The sequence below is a fragment of the Tympanuchus pallidicinctus genome, unplaced genomic scaffold (assembly GCF_026119805.1).
Source record: "Tympanuchus pallidicinctus isolate F22 unplaced genomic scaffold, pur_lepc_1.0 scaffold12, whole genome shotgun sequence".
NCBI lineage: Eukaryota > Metazoa > Chordata > Aves > Galliformes > Phasianidae > Tympanuchus > Tympanuchus pallidicinctus.
In genome coordinates, this window is record NW_026294637.1 from 14,173,505 (window position 1) to 14,193,634 (window position 20,130).

Here is a 20,130-nt window from a genome sequence, read left to right on the forward strand (position 1 = left end):
TGCCGCATGCTCCTTCTGTAAGGGATAAAGGATAAGGGACAAGCAGGAGCACATGTTTGTAATCAACCCATAGTAGGATGCTTGAACAAACATGGGTAGCTCTTCCTCTTGCCTTTCTCCAGCCCTCTCCCAGAGTAATGGTAACTGCTACCTTGAAATAACTCTGGTCTATTCAGATGAGCAGAAGGGCAGCTCTTTTAGAGTTATCTGTTGCTACATACACCATACAGATAGGATAGTTACTTGATAAAGGAAAAGTAGATGTCATAGACATGTATCTCACTTTGCAGCATTTCAAAACATATTCTGTGCAAGAATTTTGCCCATGTACTTCCTGTACTCTACACAAGCAAATAAGCAGTCATTATTAGTACAGACATAGAAAAATAAACATAATATGCAGCCAGCAGGCACAAGGCAATAATTAAAATACCATTTCCAAGTTGTTTGGTTTCCTGGGATTGTTCATCCCTCATTAATGTTTCTCTATTTTTTATGTGAATTTCCTTATAACTTACCCAGTAGTTATTATTGAAACATAGGCAAGTGGAATACACATCCACTACAAACAAATGTGAAAAGATGAAGAATATTTTCATAAGCCATCTTCAAATCTTTTTCATATAAACATGGCATAGGCAAGCCAGGTGATGGAATTCTTCTATTATCTGGGCTGAAAAGAGCGTGTTAAAAAAAACCACCAACAAACTATGTTACTAGCAGTCTCTGTAAAACACAGTAAAGTAATAGGATGGAGGAATATTATTTGAGGATGGAGGAGTTTGCCTTTTCCAGAAGTTGTCTTTGCAGTCAAATGCACAGCACAATGTATCAGCAACTTCAGGGCTGCTGCTGAACAAATGGGAGCACTGCCACTCTGCGCAGGTGATAGGAGGTGAATTTAGCTGGTCTTAGAATGCTTCCAGTGGACTGCAAAGAAAAGTTTAGCTTACAATATTGAAGGGAGAAGAATCAAAATAACAGCACATCAAAAGTTGCAATGATCTAGAAATGTCTAAAGAGTAATGTTGGGTCTGTGGAAGAAGTTTTGAAAAAATCTATGCGACTTTTATATGGGTAATTTCCTTACTAACTTCCTTCTATTTAAGCATAGTAAGAAAACATACAAATATCAAGAACATGTGTTCAAAGTGTCAATATAAAATAGCAGAAAATAAGGCCTTGTTTCATCTAGTGAAGGCCAACTGAGTTCAAACAGTACATAACCTTTTTCTAGTTTGCTAATGAGATTCAGGAAAATACAGAAAGAGAGAAAAGGTGATAAGTGTATGTACTGTAGATCAGAAGGATAAGAAGTGGAGAGCTTTTTAAGTAATGCAGAAATGTCTGTCATCCATGTGTGTTAGGTGTATTAACAGGTAATTGTTATTTGTACAATAGGATGACAATGCATTTGTAAAGAGAAAAGCAATGCCTCCCAAAATTAAGTTCTTTGTACTGTACAAGACCTATAGCAAAGAGAACGCAAATTAAGTCTTAAGATTTCGTGAAGGTTTAGATAACTCTTACAGTCAACTCCTCCAGAAATTCATCAGTCTAAAGGTTGGTGTTATTCACCATTATACTCTTTCAGTGAGGCAGGTATAAATCTGAAGATGACAGAAAAGGGAATGAGAGTCTATGCATTGTATTTAATTTAATCATATTCACTTGGATTCTTAGCTACGACCTTGAATTTGGTTACATTTGCAATATAATTCACCATAGAGAAGATGAGCTTCTGAAGCATGAGATTTGTCATGAGATGTCAGATTTCTACACCAAGCAGGAGGAAGAGTAACTAAGAAATGACATTGGTATTATCCTGATTTTAAATTCATGAAAAGAATAAAATTCCTTGCAGCCGGAAGAGCATCAGAATGCTTAGACATAGCTTTTTTCTCGTTGCTACTGGAAAACTGCATCCTGCCTCTATGCTGGATGATTTTTCTTATTGTGCTTTCCACCCCTTGGGAACTGCTGGTACCAGTGCTGCATAAGTCATTGGAAGGTTTCCTTCTGGTGAAATATCAGTATGTTGTAAAAATGCACAGAAGTCATTGGTAACTGAAGGTATTTGCTATATCACATCCTCAGGTGCAGCATAATGCTAAGAGAGACACGCTTTCAGAACTTGCAGTAGTAAGATGGCTTTTAAAAATAATATGGAGTACTTAGAGATGTGTTCACATGAAAATACAGGAAGACAAAAGCAGAAATGATTTCTGTTTCATTCACAGTGTGGATAGCATAATAAGAACATTTCATAAATGCTCAACAGATGGTATGTATGGTTTCTACATGATAAGATAACCAGAAACTTATCTGCTGTAAGGAGTAAATCAAATGCAGAGTGACCCACCTTAGTCTTTGATTTCGGCTTCACAGGGAACCTTCCCTATAAACTGTTGCAGAGCTTGTGATTTATTGTTGCTGTCAAAGTAAAATACAGATTACCAGACTGAATATGTTTTTCAGTGACTACTTGCAAGTATTGGTCTTCTTCAGGTCCACACACTTTCTTGTACCATCAGTGTACACTAAGATACTTTCAAACTGTCCCTGCTGAGAAAAGGTATCTTCAGCTACTTGTGAGGTCACTCACAGAAGTGGAAACACTATTTTTGGCTACATGAGCAGATGTGAAACTTGATTTCCTTATTTCCATTTGTATATTCACTGCTATTTCTTTTTCCAGTCACCGCTTAATTCTGTTTGTTTGTCACTCACGTCTAGACAAAATTCTGGTGGGAGAATATCCCATTAGATGTGTGTGAAAGGTCAGCTGACTTTGTTCAACGAAATGAGCTGAGCTTCTGTGGTTTGGGGGTGAGAGCAATGTGTATGCTAGAGCGGCTTGGACAGTGGGTTTGCAGGTAAGTGAAGGAGGTTTGAGGGTAGCCTTGCTCACCATCCATTGAGCAATGGTCTCTTTTGTGTGCTCTGGTTTTCAGATCTCAGTAGCAGTACATGTAGTTCTGAGGAAGAGTTTGCGCTACTGCAATAAACCAAACAGATTTGCAGAACTATTTAGGATGGCAGTATAGTCCCTCTTTATGGATCTGTTACGTATTTTCCAAAGATTGTCCTTTGTATATACTAGAGGAATTTTCATAGAATTTAAAAGTAAGGATCTTCACCCAAAACTAAAATAATAAAAAAGAGAACTTTCTTCTCATTGCTTTCTTGTATCCTGTCTTGCCATTTCAAGACTGGAAAGTCAAATATACAGCTCCAAAAAAATACAGTGCTGAGTAAGAAGCATGCACAGTTTCATAACTACTTGGGTTTTCTTTACATGCAGATGGTGGGTAAATTGCTTGGTTGGCAAGATAGCAAGTGAGCTCTGAAGCCTGCTGTTGTATCATGAGAAAAAAGGTTGTAGGTTATACTGAGAAAAGTAATTATACCATAACTGTTATGCAGTGTATGTTGGCACTGTGGCAGTGCAGATCACAGCTTGATAGACCTTGGGACAGATACTATCCAGGTCAGCTCCAGGAAAACACTCACTGTAAACATTGCTTCCAACATCCACCAAAATGCATGGACTGAACAATGCTACTAGACTGTCACATGGTATAAAATGATGACTTCAGCGAAGCCTTATTATTTTATGCCCTCTGGGTACATCTGACCCTAACGGGGTCCTGCTCGTGCTTTGTATGCTTCAGGTAAAGTGTTAGATAATAAGAAGCAAACAAAGAACCAGGACAGAGTTCTTTGTTCAGAGTTCAAGGACAGAGTATTAAGGTATAACTTCTTTTAACATATTTTGCTGATTTATTTTTGGAACATCCTAGAAAGTAGAAATATTTAGATTTAAAAGAGCACTAATGTGACCATGGATTTTAAGTTAGAGGAATAAAATCTTGTAAAATACTCTATTGTATGTATTTCTGTTATTCTAATGTCCTAAAACAAATCAAGAGAAGCTTGAAGCTGATCAGAAAAAATGTCAAATAAGCTGCAGTAACAGCAAAAGGTGATTTAAGTCTGCTCACCTTACTAGACAAAATCTTAGTAGTGCATTATTTACTTCACCTAATTCCTTAGCTTAAAAACACAATAAAAACCAAACAAACATAAAGAACAGAAACCAAACCAACCAACCAAACTAAAAAAACCTCTGTGCACTGTGTTAAGTAACAGTAAGTTGTTTAATTCTCCGCTTTCTCCCTTCTGCTATTAATGCATTTTTTTCCAGGATGTGAGGCATTATGCAATTTGATAGTGTAATATCAAGAGTGCCATAAAGGCAATTTTATTTTTATACTGGGGCAATTAAAAAAAATAGTCTACTCACAGCAAATTTGGAGCCAAATTACCTATGCCAAAAGTAGCAATAACTGCAGTGTAGAAGAGAAGACAGAATTGATTGTATCTGAAGAAGAGGGCAGAAAATTGCTTATTAGTTATAAAAGTCAGGTTTGTAGCAAGATTGTTCATCTGCACATGAATTTTCCTTGTTTATAAACAAGTTATTGGAGGCTGGAAAAGTCTGACCACCAGTTAGTCAAAAAAGCTTTTAAATCTGTTTTGTAGCCAAATTTGAAGTAGAGAAAGTGTATTAATTACTCAAAGATACCTGTATCTGTAATGAACAGAACAGTTCTTCATGATGCATTAGATGGTCTCTAAGGAAACTGCAGAGAAAAACTTATGTACATAATTTCCATATTCCTGAATGTAATCCAACTGTTGATTATTTAATGACATATTTAAAACTTTTATTGCATTGTTGTATTGAAAAAAACATTGTACATTCATTTTGTATTTATTTGGCCAATACTTTCAAGAGTGATCAAGAATGTGGGATACCCAGCCAAAGATAAAACACATACTCTGAATTAGGCTTCCAAAAATTGAAGTATTTTTAAAACTTTGGCTCCGGAGTTTCTTTAAGCTGATATTTATATTTACACACTCACACATATGGGTGAGCTTTACTTTCCTGGAATGTTAGGAATGCTACCTCTGCTATTTTCTTAAAACTAAAAATGCAGCAACTAAAATATCTAATCTTACAAACTCTTAACAGCATGAATAACTTTTGCTCTTCAAAATTGGATTGGATTTCTCAAAATTTTGAAGATACACACTGTAACTCACTACTGGAACTTGAATCTAACCCACTGTCCCTCATAGGATAGAATACCATGACACTAAGCTATTGCACTCCCTCATTCTTAGCTCTGCAGCTGATGGGAGCTTCCAGTGTACACCTGGAAGCTCCAGTGGCAGCCAGTCGTCTCTTCCCATTGACAACAGCCTACTCCCACCTACAAACACCAAGGCATGTGCCAAGATCAACTCACACATACTGGCATCAACCTCCACCTGCTCAAGGCCTGTCCATCTGTCTGCTAGATGCCTCTTAGGATGCTAGATTGAATCTTAGGAAGAAATCCTTGAACTTTTTGTGGTCATCCTTTAATCACGTCACCCCAAACAGTCATAAAAAGGTTCCCCGCAGCATCAAGCTTTAGTTAGTAGGCTTATCTTTCAGTAGCTTTTCATTTCTTAATTCCCACCTGCTGAGTTTATTATCCTAAGTTTTACGATCCATCAGGATGTTACAACAGATTGGTATATAACAACAGTATAGTCACTTGGGAGCCAGATCTGCAAGCTGTACCAAAACTTCATGGATGTTTCCTTACTTAGAAATAACAGGAACATTTGGCATATATTGATACCAACAAATATTGAGCTCTCATGGGCTTAAAACCATAATTTAAAACGGGACTATTTCATCTATGTTTTAAAAGCCTTGTTTATCACCTGTTTATTATTTATGCTCTTTTTTTCTTGTTGCCACTTTGTTTTTTATTCAGGATGGACAATGAAACAAGTAGCTTGCAGTCACCCAGTTTCATGTTTTCATTTAGTTCCACTCCTCCTGTGCCTGACAAGAGCAATACTCAACTATTACTAATTACTTAAGGGTAGAGTTGATTGAGCAAAGTTCCGCTTAAAATCAGACAGCATGTTTTTAGAAAGTTAAACTATTAGCATCAACAATATCCCTCTAATGATCTTCTCTAATAGTTTTGTGTTCCTTTCATTGTAGATTACTGTATACTTGACTCTAATTATAGTAAATCCTATTACATTAATTCTCGACGTACTGGTAATCTGATTATCTGTATAGTTTAAAAGTCATACAGATTGTAGTGACAATGACTTATTTCCCAGAAGTGAAAAATGGGTTTCATACTGTGTACAAATATGCAACTCAACATATAAAACAGCCCTCATCTCACATTCTGAACATTTTCAACATATTCATGCAGCATCCAGCTGGCCTTCGGGCTTTACAGTCCCATGGATGTGGAAACATTTCCATTAGGATTTAATCAAAGATATTAATGAACCTAAATCAGGGTCTGAATTACTATCACTTTATAAAATGAGGCACACATATATTTTCTGGCACAAGAAGCTCCTGAAACTTTAGTAATACTCTCTCTCATTTCTATTTATTTATCCTGAAGTGTACAGCTACCAAGCACTGAACTCACTATTCCAATTTTAAAATGTAAAGAAAATGTAGAGATGTATTATTTCCAGGCAATTGAGTACAGTCTCATGAATTGGTCTTCTTTCTCTACTTTTTCACAAAGGCTTTATAATGCCTACCACAACAGTTCAACAATTCAGCAATACAACTCCAATTTTTGTTTGTTTGTTTTCAGGATGCCACACCCTCACTTCGAGGAACCATCATTATTCCCTGCTTCTCATAGTTTCCCCTTTTGTTTTAAGTGTTGTGTGCTTGGAGACTTTCCTGTTGGGCATATAATCTGAAAATGAAAGATACTAGCAACTCTACATTCCAGAACGATAGCGAAGTCCGATCACACTTCACATCAGAATTACATACTCCCTCAGCTCCAACAGTATGCAGTTAGCAAGGCTAATTAATTAGATCTTTGTGTACCTTAGTTGTGATGTGTTGCAGATGGTAATACATTTCTTAGAATCTTTTATGGGAAGTGATGCCACTTCTTTTTCTGTTGCATCTCACTTTGAAATTGTGTGCTTGGTGATTTCTTCCCTCCAGTAGTTTTCTACATGAATAATCTGTATCAGAGAGCACGAATGGAATTCATGCATACGCTTATCTTTTTCTACATTAAGCTTATTTAATCCTGCGAGAGGGTCATGTTTGTCAGGCATGATGTGATATTTGGATAATTTTGACTTAAAGTGCTTTTCTTTTTTTTCAAAGTAATGTCTTAGAACTACAAGTTTGCAAGAAGTAGGTACAAGTACTGAATAGACGGTGGCAACAGATCCACTTTGCACTAGCTGCCTTTAATAGCATTTTTATTTGTAAAATTTGATAATAATAGTATAAAGGAGTTCCACATCAGACCCAGAAGAAAGGCACTAAGACTGTCCATACAATAGTTCTGGACTACAGAGACATCTGCTTGCTTGCAAGCTTCATTTAAAATGTTAATAGCATATTCTAAGGAACTATTATTATTGACAATCTGAAGTTAAGTAAAATACATTATTTCTGTGAAGATATTTGCAGAAGAAGAAAATAAGCACTGAGGTCTCTACATCTGATGTACCTGTAGATTCTAAGGCATATTTTGTCTCAGAAAGAAAGTGGGACATATGAAGCCTACACATTACATTGAAATGGCAAGAAAATCTGTTTCAGTAGCTGTCTTGCCTGAAGGATCTGCATTAATGTTGTTAGTAAAAGGGAATCTTTATTAATATTACGATTATAATTGACCAACTGTGAAAATTAACAGAACTAGTACTAAAATGTAATGCAGAAAAAGAACTCTTCTGGTAAAGGGAAAGATTTAGATTAAATTGGAGTGCATTTGGAGATCAGTAAAGTCATGTTTTAATGTAAGTATAATAGCATCACGGTCTGGGATGTTACAATGCCACTTCATCAATGGAGTTGTGTAATAAAAAGTTCTCGAATCATACGAAATACCACATGAGAACAGAATTTGACATGCATATCTCAAGATTTTTTAATCAATCATTAGAGTACAAATCAGCAAGGAGAACAGATACATTCTAACAAACAAAATATTAATTATTCCATCTACGCTGTAGCAACAGTATTGAAAAATAGATGGAATGGACAACGTAATATTATGAAAAGTCCCTTTTTTATGTAGGCTAAAGCTATATATAGTTAAAGGTTAAGACTATTCTAAAATGCAAATAAGAGATTGTACTACCTGCAAACTCCTATTCTGACAATATTAAGATTAAAAAAAAAAAAAGACTGATGTAGTTTAGGATGAAACTGGTGTTACGACACCGTTAAGCTCCCTTATTATTACGGATGGGACTGTGAGCAACCTGGTTTAAAGGGAGGTGTCCCTACCTGTAGCAGGGGCTTGGAACTAGGTGATCTTAAAGTTCCCTTCCAACCCAAACCATTCTATTATTCTATGATTCTTAGCTGCTTTGCAGCTGATAGGAGCTCCCAATGTGCAGTGCATCAATGGCATGCTCTCAGATGCAGCCTGTTTTCTACTGTTGACAATAGCCCACTTCCTACAAACACCAAAGCATGGGTCAAGACCAGATCAGGCATGCTGGCATTAATCTCCACCTCCTCAGCACCTGGCCACCTATCTGCTCCAAGACTCGCTGTGCTAGCATAAACTTACTAACGTGAGTGGAATTTGGGCCAGCTATACATCTCTTCACTTGTAGCATTCATACCAGTGTCATAACTTTCTGAACGAGTGGTTTGTTCTTCTGGAGGCAAGAAGTGCATTAGGAAGTCATAGAAGAGACAGGCTTCAGAAGAAACAATGGCACTGGGGACTGTAAGCAATAGATGTATTACAGAGTTTGTCCTGAAATAAAATCTGCTGTTCAGTTTCCCATGCAAATAAAATTAAGAAACAATTACAGCTCTGCTTGGTCTTGTACTGAAAAGAAATAATGAATTGACTATGTTAAACTGAAGTAATGAAATAGAACATTAATTGTTTTTAAATGTATGCTGGGTTCAAAAAACGTATGCAGCTTTCAGAATTCTGTAGTGAAGAAGAGTGTATCCCGCTCTTGCACAGGGCTATCTACTGTATAAATTATGGCCTAAGCTCAGCTAAAGGGTCCACATAGCTTCAGAGGTAACAGAGGGATATCTGGGTGCTTACCCTAATCTGGAAGCTGCTGACTGACTCCTATTTAAAACAGGTTTTTCAGCTGAAAGGCAAGAAATACAAGATTGTTTTACTCTTTTAGCTATATAAAGGACACATACTTTAAAAACAGTGTTCTGAAAGAGATGTATAATGGAGCAGAACTAAGAACAAACGGGTATGAGGGAAGCAGAAATAATGGCAATTAAAATTAGAGAATTACATTATATCCTTAATTGATTGGTCTTTGCAACGATGTTTCTACCACTACTAACAGATTAAGACTAGGTTTATATTTCAAGAATTTCTTTGTGAGATAATAATAATATGCATCTCTTCTAACTGACAGGTATAACGGGCACAACAGTAAAACTGAAATATGATATGAAAACCAATACAGTCTCATCATTTTTAAAGTCAGTATTTCCTAGCATTTCAAGGTGTAAATGATTTTCTTAAGAGGATTGCACGAGTGTAAATGAATATTTCAATTATACTGTAGCTACCATTCTGCTAACAGTGGTGAGAGCAAAATCCAGCCCACACTCACGCTCTCATAACTTCTGTAGGCAAGAGGCATTTTTTCATTGAAGTAATGACTGGATGAACAGCAGGGGAAAACAATGTGTTGGTTTTACAAAGGCAAACAAAGATCTCTATAGGTTTTCAAACTGCTTTGAAGTTCTGACTACAGAAGATAGTATACAGAAGATAGTATACTATTGTCATTATGTAAAGACAAAAATTAATTCCTCCTCTTTAATGTTCCTAATCACTTCAATTTAACCATCCCTCATTGCTTTTATTGTTACATCTCTCAAAAGACAAAGAACCCATCAGTGATATCTTGTGTGGCATAGACGTGCAGGCTGGGTGCTGAGCTGGTGACTGAATTTTAAATTCATCTCTGATACAAAATTTGTACACATCTCATTTATAGCTGAAAATGCAAAACCACCCGCATCATTAACCACAGTAATACATTTCTTATGATATGCTTGTAATTCAGATCTGATGTTTACCAATGCAATATTTACCTTTCTGTACTACAGCACACTACAGTCCAAGTGCACATATTACGCACAGAAAAGAACAAAAAAATCACTAAAATTCTCATGTCTTAGCCTCAGAGTGACAGTGCTGTTTACAGTATTTTTTCCAAACTGATAGAGTCAACTGGGACATCTACTCTAGGCAAGTATTACAATTTGTGCATATTATATATAGTCCACTTCAAATATAATGCCTTCTATTTATTTTCATGGAAAGTACAACACATACAAAGAGTACAAGAACACTCTTTGATGGAGCAAATTCTTAGCTAGAATGCACTCTTTTTCAACATAGACACCACCGTTAGCTATGCACTTTCACCAGTGATGAACAAAAACCTGTACCAGCAGAAGTGACCCACAGTGCTCACATCCACTGTTTGGTCTCCATAAAGCTTCAGCAAGAGTTGATCAGTGTCAGTGGATGCCATGTTTTTTTCTCATGGAGAAATTCGATTCCAGACTTCTCCTTCATACGCACTTCCATGTCAGACACCATTCTGTCAGACTGCCCCTCTGCTGCCATCTGGCACACGGCAACAACATTTAATGGAATATTGGTGGGAAGGTTCATCCCCTGCACCAACATCCAACTCTGACATTGTGGGCCAGCATCATAAAGTAGGAGGCATTACTTTTGGAGCAGCCCTTACATTTTACAGCATCTTAACGAAAAGTTGTCACTTCAGCATGGATTTGCTCTTGGATTTGTATTCTGCAAAATATCTACATAATTTAGGAATACTGGAATGGCCAAAACATCCCAGATGATATCAGGGGACCTTAAGCTTCCCCTGGTCTGGCATTTTGGACGAGGGAAAAAAACTTTCTGCATTAAACCACTCAACAACTCTCTCTCAACATATGTATCAGAACACCTTCTACAGAATATCTTAGAAAAAAAATAGAGCCATTTCAGTGGATTTACCACGTTACTTGAGATTGACAAGTTTTCAGATGTGAATTAAGGATAATTTGGAGCTTCCTGCCAGGGCACAGCCACCAGCAATCTCTAGCCGTATTTCAAAGTGCTGTTTATTAACAGCCCCGTGCTGCCCTTCATCTCAGGGATGTCTGCTCAGAGATGGGTCTCTCTGATGTTTACAATGAATTCCAAAAGCACTCATCAAGAGCTGGACTTCTACAGCTCTCAGTGCAGAACTTGAAGAGGGCACAAACCAAATTGAAGTTGTAATGATATTGGTCACATGTAGGGCTACCACACAGTTATGTTTTCAGTTACTGTTGCTGAATAATTCTGAGGTGCACATTCCTCTACAAAACTTTGATACTTTTAGATTCACTGTCTAATTTTCTCACATGCTTATGCTCTTGTTGGGTGGGGAGAAAAAAAAAGGTGTGTGGGGCTGTGCTCTCTTTCCTTGTGGTCTCACTAGTCTTTTTTAGGTGTCTTCACATCCCCATCAGTTTCGGGTCTTGCAGAGGTGAGTGCTGCTTTGGGGAGCTGCTCTCCCACCACCTCACGCTGCGTCTCATGCTGAAGGAGGCCTGGTTGGAAGCGCTGCCCTGCCACGCCAGCGTGCCTCACCTCACCTTCATCTCCACTTTCACCTCCTCACCTCCATCCTCACCTCAGCCTTCACACCCAGCTTCATCCTCACCTTCACGTTCACCATCACCTCACCGCACCTTCATCCTCACCTCGACTCCACCTAGAGCCTCGCCTCACCTTCGCCCTCACCTCACCTCCATCCTCCGGTCACCTTCGCTCTCCCACCCTCACCTTCGCACTTTCCCCTCGCCGCACCTCAGCCCCTGCCGCTCGCCCTCACCTCACCTTCCCCTCGCCGCCTCCGCAGCGCCGCCCAGGCGGGTAGCGCGGAGTTTCCCCCCCGCCGCTCGGCGACCGACGGCCACGAGCGTCCGCGCAGGGCGGGAGGGACAGATCAGGACGGACAGATCGGGACGGCACGGGGCGCTAAGGAGATCAGGGCCGGGCTGCGGCATGGCGCCCCGCTGATGGCGGGAGGGCAGCGCCGCAACTGCGCCACATGGGCGGGGGGGAGAGCCCAGGTAGCGGAACCGGGCAGCGGGAGAGACGGGGAGGGGATGGTCGGGAAGGAGGCCCGCCGGGCCGGTGGGGACACGGGGGGTAACGGCCCGAGAGGGGACCGAGCGGGGAGGGGGGGGTTGGGCCTAGCGAGAGGCGGCGCAGGTGAGGATGGGGCGAGCGGCCTGCGGCCTCGGGGCGGCGGCGGCGAGGGAGAGGGGGAGCGGCAGGTGCGAGCGGGGGGCTGCGGGCGGGCAGTGCGGCTGAGGAGGAGGAGGAGAAGAGCGCGGGCCGGGGGGAGGGCAGAGCGCGGCGGGAGGCGGAGGAGCGTCAGCTGGAGCGCGGATGGCGGGAGCGCGGCGGGAGGCGGAGGAGGAGGAGGAGGAGAGCGTCAGCGGGGGGCAGAGATAGCGGGAGTGCGGCAGGAGGAGGAGAGCGCGAGCCGGGGGGGCAGAGAGCGAGGGAGCGCGGCAGGAGGAGGAGGAGGAGAAGGAGGAGGAGGAGGAGGAGGAGGAGGAGGGGAAGGAGCGACGCAGGGACGGCAGATGCCTGGAAATAAAAATTTGATGATTGCATGCAGCGGCTGGAGAGACTCTGTCGGTGGCGGCGGCGGGGACGCGGCAGGGACAGGGGGGGCGACGGCAAAATGAAGTATCAGAAATACCTGACTGTCTTGCAGATGGCCATAGGGGTGACCGCCTCCAACAGGGGCAGTCTGATGCCCTTAAAGAGGAAGCTGTGGTGAGTAGGCACCGCGGGCGGCTCTGCGGCCGGGCCGGGACGGGCGGGCGGGCGGCGGTGGCGTTCCGCCGTACGGTTCCGCCGCGGGCCCGGGGCTGCCGCGCGCGCCTCCGGGCGGGACGTTCCCGGCGCGGGCGGGGGCCGCGGGCTCGGAGCGCCCCGAGGGAGCTGTCCGCGCCTCGGCGACCCGGCGGCCCGAGCTCGGCATCCCGCGGGGCGCTGGCGCGGCCGGGGAGGCGCTGAGCCCGGCGTGCGGGGCGCTCCCACGGGCGGCAACGAGCCCGAGCCCGCCGGGCCGAGCCTCCCTGCGGGCCGAGCCTCCCTCCGGGCAGGTGGGCCGGGCGGCGGCGCGGGCCTCGGTGCGGCGGCGTGCGGTTGAGATGCTGAAATGGACTTTCCCTCGACTCGTTGTCGGTGTTAGCGCTCTCGCCGATGGGTGTGCTGAACCGATTTTTCTGGCTGAATCAACAATACGTTATGAAAAATGTATTAAAGTGAAATTGTGTAATGTGGGTGAGTAGGACAGCGGCAAGCATATGGCACCGTGCTGCCCGGCACTCGCTGACGGGAGCAGGCCGCTGCCGGCTGCGAGGAGGCACCGGGATGTGCCGGCAGGACGAGCTGTGAGGTCCGTGAGCTCGGGCTTTTTGTGAAGGAGCTGCCCAGAACAAACGCACGCTGAGAATGCTTTTCCTCGAAAAGATAAAGTGGTTCCGGTGGAGATGGCCCTGTGCTTTCTTTCACTGTGCTTAAAAGCTCATGGTGAGGGGAAGTGCCATAGAAGGCATGGTAGGTCATGCTGCTTAGAGGGACGCACTCTGCAGGGACAGGGCTGTTGGCATGTCAGCAGCCCCGACAAATACAGGATTACCTGAATTCTACGGTGTGCTTTTCCCTTCCCCTCCCATGCCCCATATTGCCAGTTAGCATTCTCAGTATCAAGGAAGTGTATCCCTTGCAGGAGCAATGTAAAGCTAATAAGCTCTGTCATTAGTTCCGAATCTTGCTATAAAGCAGATTGCAAATCCATCTCTATTCACTGTAATGCGCAAGATCAAATGTAGTCTTACACAAAAATATGTTCTCGTGCAAATAAGTTTATTACATTTAATCAAATCAAAAGGTTTTATAGTATATTCAGTGGTTTGATTTTGATTATGTAAGTTACATAAAGTGCTACCACCATACCTGTTCTGTTCTCCTCCAGTGCTTTTCTTGCCTGTGTGCAGCAGCACATCCATTGATATATTACTTCTTTTGACAGTCCAATTATTTGTCATACAGCACTAGCACTTGTTCTTGTTTCCTGTGTCTTCTTGGAAACATTTTGTTTTACGACACATTAAAGTGAGGCTATTTACATGTACTTTAGAAGTCTGAAAGGTCCTCTTCACTCCTTGAGGTGATGTCTGCAGCTGGAGTTAGATCAGCTCTGTATCACCTGGTTTTCTGGCAAAATTCTGTGCTTTTTGAGCACAGAATCAAAACAATGGAGTGGATCCCCACTGCTGTGTGCTAAGAGCAGTGCATTTCATAACGTTTGTAACTTGCCTCAGTACTACTGCAATAATAGGCTTCGTGGAGATTTAGTTAGCTAAGAGTGTTAGGGAGAAATAAGATATTTTTTTTTTTTTAATTTTAGGGATATCTATGGATTATTTAAGGTTTGGAAGCCTATCTCTAGGATGTTGTTGTTAATAGGTGACATGATATTATGTAGTCACTTTTTCTTTGAGAACTTTAATAGCATTAAGCATTATGAGAATTTATGCTCATGTAAGAACTACCATTCTCTGATGCATTTAGAGAAACGCTTAAGGATACTTTATCATTTAGTTTGGTTTTTTTTTTAACTTAGTCTGTGTCAAATAATCCGTTAAGAAAAAGTGAATATTAGAGATGAGAATAGATACCGTATTACTCAAATCAGTGTGATATTAGAGTGTATTTCCAACGCAGAAAGCGAAAGTGCATTCCAGTACTTGAGGATCTCCAAGAAGCATAAGCAAAATGTATAATCGAGCAATTTTGTAATCAACGGATGCTGATTTCCATTTGTTTTTGTTTAGCTAAAAGATAACAGCAACAAAAAAAAGCCTTTTGTTTAACCAGTCAGATTCATAAATTCTTTGATATGTTGGTACATACTGAAAGTGGAAGCGAAAGGCATAACTTAATAAAAAAGGGTTAAAATACTCATCTTTTTGTTGGTTGAGATAATCCACCTGAATCCTACTGAATGAAAATGAAAAAGGTAACAGCAATGGTTTATTTCTTTATGGAGCATCTGTCACTCCAATTTCCTTCTATTTTCTTCCCCAGAATACAAGTTCTGTTCCTGATGTACAAAAGCAGAGTTAGGAATGAAAACAAAACAAAAAAAAGGTGGATACCCATGTCTCATGATGAGTTAACAATAAATTGGTGTAAACTCTCTGAGTGCAAACCAGAAAACGGTCCGAAACAGATGCTGCAGGCTTGCTGTGGGAAGTGGTGTAGATGGAAATTTGACTGCACTTAATGTGGAGCTCGGTCATTTTATGGTGAGGTTTGTCGGAGGCAGTAACGTGTTGGACCTAGTGATGAAGGAAGTTGCTGGAGTCTAGAGCTGCTGATTCAGACCTGTGTTTGTGAGGCACTGTAATTTAATACCTAGGAACCAAATGAGATGAGTAGGATGAGATGAGTACAGTCTTGCTGTATCTGGATGCAAAAAAGTGCTGTCATAATGGTGCCAGTTAGCAGAGTCTAACAAGTCAATAAGCTGTCTTCATTCAGAGCAGGATCCTCCTTCCAGCTCAGGCAATATGAGAAGTTTGCAGGCTGTGATGAGCTTCTTCCTGGACAGATTTTCTTTTCTGAGCCTGTATGATAATACTTTTTTGGAGTACTAACTTTATTTCTCCTAGAGTAGGGTTTTACGCGATGCCTTATGTTTAAAACGATTACAAGAGCTGCATAATTATTATTTCCTTCTGAATTTCTCATTTCTATTGTGAAATAGGTTATTTCAAATTGTAAAACCTTTATTCTGGCACTGAGATTTCGCTAGAGCAGTTATTAGAGAAGGCAGAATAAAAATTGGGGATATGCTGGTTTGCACCTTGAAAACTGTATGCCACTTTCTTTCACCATGATAAGACAATCCAGAACTTCATTGGTCAACAGCTGTGATAGCTTTTATTATTATTTTTATGGGTGAGAGCAGCATTGGTCAGCACCTTAGCTAGTATACTCAAGAAAAACTAACTGCTGACCTGGGGATGCCATTAAACACTAAACTGACATCAGTATTTACAGAAATACCAATATCTACAACTGGAATGCTTTTGGAATAGGAAACAATAAATAATGTATTTAAGGGGAACAATACAAATGCACAGTAATTTCTTACCACACTGACAATAATGTTTCTCTTCCAAAGGAAGAAGGAGCAAGCCAAAAAGGAAAAAAACAAAAACCCAGAATATTTTCTAGCAGCTCTAATAATCCTCACTGATATTCTCGTGTGTCTTCAAGCATTTACCTCTACCTTGGAAGGCTTCCTCTGCTTGGGTCTGCTCCCTCTGGCTCCCCATGGTGCAAACGAGTGTGCAGTCACGAAAAGGCGAAAAGCTCAGTTATTGATGTGTTTTTGTTACTAAGAATGTTATGGAAATGGCTGGGGCTATCCATGGTGATATTTCTGTGTCTTTTTAGAGTGATGGGTAGTTGCCTGAAGTAATCCTTAGGTTACAGAGAAGTCTGCAGAAGCAGTGTTGTACAGAATTTGCATTTTGACAGGGTCTAATTGGTGCTATTGCTAAGTGAGTGTGTGATTTGGCAGCCTGGATGTTAATGATAGCTGCTGCTTGTAAGATGTGCATGGGCAGATTTATTTTTAAGCATGTGAGTAAACTTGCCTGCAATCACTGTCGGCATTAAGCATTGATCCGAACGCTTGGTTGAGTGTTTGTGTTCAGACTGGGGTCGGATGTGAAAGTTCAGGCTCGTAGCGAAGGATGCCTGTTTTATCATTAGGGCCATCCCCAGGGAGAAAAGTGTCACTGTTAGTTTATGTTCCATGTAGAAACATAGCTAGAAAAAGCAAATAATAGAAAATGTATAAGAGAAATAAAGCATTAAAGATTCAGCCTCTTGGATGTGGCTGCAGAAGTATGTGGAAAAATGCAGATCACCAGAATGGATGTTATCCATTATTGCTTCTGTTAATACTTGTTTGAAATGGGAATAGTAGTCTCATTTTAGCCCACTGTAAAGATTTGTTGGTGATGCAAATCAATTTTTTTTTTTTTTTTTTTTTTTTTCTGATGAAGGTGGGAAGCTCTGCTTAGTATTGAAGATATTTGCAGAGATGTACAAACATTTTTCACAGTTGGGGACAGCTCAGGGTTACCAGTAATTGTTTCATATTAGGCTTTTTTTTTTTTTTAATCAAAAACTAACACTGAATGACTATAAATTTTAGGTCTTCCAGGCAAGTGGGATTGAGTTTCAGCCTTTCCACTGTTTGTTGCAGCCAGAAGGCATACTGGCCACATTCAGCTGCACCCAGCGGACATCTCTGTCATAGTGGGGATGCCTGTCTTCTCATCGGACACAATTACAGACAATTCACACATTTCTCAGTAGAAATCTGTGAAACTACTAGAGATAGAAGTTTCAGACTTGCATGGCCACCTGCAGTAACCATTTGCTACAGACACCTCAGCACTTTTTAATAAGATGGTAGAAAACTTGCAGGATATGAGAGTCATAGTGATTAATTATGACACTGTCTTGTTGAGGATATGTATTTGCCAAAGATTTGTTCTCTCTATATTATATTCAGAAAACAAATACAGAAATGGTTTCAGTCCACAAATTATTCAATTATTTGGATACTGCTCTATAAAATTGTTCAGAACTCTAAATCACTAAATAATGAGCTTTAAAGTCTCTTGAGTCTAACTGCACTCCAGAAAATTAACATGACATTAGTTTAGCTATTTCAACCAAGATAGAACTTTAAAAAAATGTTAGGGAATATTGAAGCTTGTTATAAATAGTAGTTTTCTGCAAGTAAAGTAGTAAGTATAGTAAGTAAATATCTGTAAGTATAATTTTTAGTAACTGAGGTATGTTACATAGATTACATCTAATTATATTATAGTGTGCATTGAAGGATTAGTCCTTGATGTTGGCAGTGCACTTTGATGTAAATGTTGACTAGTATTTTGCTAGACTAATGCATTCATCAGTGGAGCACAGACACTAGAAGTGTCTTCATGTTTTTGCTTATTTTTCCAACTTGAGAAATAATTCATTCACAGTTATGTAATCTGATGTCTGATCAGGAACCAGCAAGGTCAATGTAACTGTTGTAAGAACTGTGGAGAATAAACCGGAGTCTCTGGCTCAAGGTGGGATTTACAAAGTCATTCCATCTTACCGAATAACATTTCCAGAATTGGTGTGCCTTGATTTGGGAATCCTGGATGAGCCACGTTAGAAAGCTGTTATGTTTCCACAGAATACTGAGCACATTCTTTGATAAACAAAACCAGTGCTTTTCCAACAAGGCATCTGGAATCATCCACTCCTTTCAGAGCTCTGGAGTCAGCTTTTTAAGTGTCTAGGCTTCTCTCAAGATCTCGTTCTTAAGCTTTGAATCAAGAGTGCTTGCATGAAGTGGTTGATGAGTTGCAGACACCTTAACAGGGGAAATCTTCCTGCCTTAACTGGTGATAATTCCTCTATACCCCTGTACTACAGCCAGTGATTTAGCAACTCTCTCAGCAATTTTCTATTAATTAAATCACACAAATGAAATACGAAGGAAAGATGTAATGAAGTGTAGCAACTTTCATTAATATATTAATTTTTTTTTACCTTGAGGTTCAGATGCCAGAACCATCGTATTACATGACAGTTTCAGTGCTCATTTAAAAAACAAACAAACAAACAAACAGCTCTATTTCTCAAGTTACAGTGGAAATGATGGGGACAGAAAGCAAGATAGGAAAGTAAAAAGAATTTAAAAATCTGTCTTTCAGTTCTATGCAAAAATGAATTTCAACTCAAACTCAAACACTTTGAGGCTTGTCTTGTGAGTTTGGACACACTGAAACCAATATTCCCATTTATCTTGCAACCTCATAGTCTTCATTTTGGAGTCTTATTCCTTGTGGAATTTCCTAATGCCTGAATCAGTTGCTATTGCTGTACTGCACCAATGTTACTGGAATTCTTGAGGGTTTTATTGCTGCTTCCTGTGTTCCAAGAGGGTGGGTGTCATAGATCCAGTTCTGTCTCAGGCTTTTTCGCACCCCTTTGCTAAAGCTAGAGTAGTAGCAGAGGCACTGGAGGGGCTGGCATTTCATTTCTTTACTCTTGCCCCGAAGTTTCCCCATCAACCATAAAGTCAAAAACACACTGCTCTGTACCTGTGGATATCTTACAACAGTAAGCTTCAATATTTCTATTGGTGATACTGATTTGATTTTTCTTCAGTTGGTTAAGTATTGCTTTATTTACTTGTAAAGACACGTTGAAGTTAATAATGTTATAAAAAAAGTGAGTCTTTGATATCATGATATTCCTTCCCATAAAATTATACTTTGAAAGTTAAATGTGGTTTTTAAAGCAGGATTTGGAACTATGGAAGCTAGTAAATATTCACTGTCATTGGTTCTCCATCAGAATGAAACGATGGGTGAATTCCTGGGGCAGCAAGTTCTGCTCCTCTCTTTCATTTTTTTCAAGTGCCTTTAAAGAATGGATCTCATGAGTAGAAGGGCTTTCAAAATGCATCATTAGTTCAGTTCTTTGTGAAAACTGTGTGACTTTGATTAGCTTGTTATTTTTACAGGCTTTATTTCACTTTATTTTATTATATATTTTTAAGGCTTCTTAGTATGAGAAAACATTAAAAGACTTAGAATTTAAATAAATATACATCTAAAGGCCCCAGACTGAGTGGTTTGAAATAGAAAATTAAGAAAAGCCCAGTGCAGCTTATGGTTGTTCAAAAATATTTCTATTAAATGCAAGGAAGAATGTTATTATTAAGTTATTGAGCATTTAATTGAATGGAGGTAAAGGTGAGAACTTAATGACCCAGGTGACAAGTAGTGAAATAGGCAACCCTCACAAATTTTCTTGGAGGGAGAATAAATCCAGACCTACCTGTAGTGAAAGCTGT

At 40.3% G+C, this 20,130-nt stretch overlaps 1 protein-coding gene across 5 annotated transcripts in view; it reads left to right on the forward strand.

Moving 5' to 3' along the window:
* The first annotated feature begins 12,765 nt into the window (after window positions 1-12,765).
* Window positions 12,766-20,130, forward strand: part of TJP1 (tight junction protein 1) — a 159,085-nt gene continuing 151,720 nt past the window's right edge. For 3 of the 5 annotated variants that reach the window (XM_052672279.1, XM_052672281.1, XM_052672286.1), the window contains exon 1: window positions 12,838-12,947. In XM_052672279.1, the coding sequence (XP_052528239.1) occupies window positions 12,853-12,947 (95 nt within the window). In that variant the 5' untranslated portion in view covers window positions 12,838-12,852. Of the gene's footprint in view, window positions 12,948-20,130 lie in introns of all 5 variants that reach the window. The other 2 variants (XM_052672278.1, XM_052672280.1) reach the window with 1 other exon arrangement.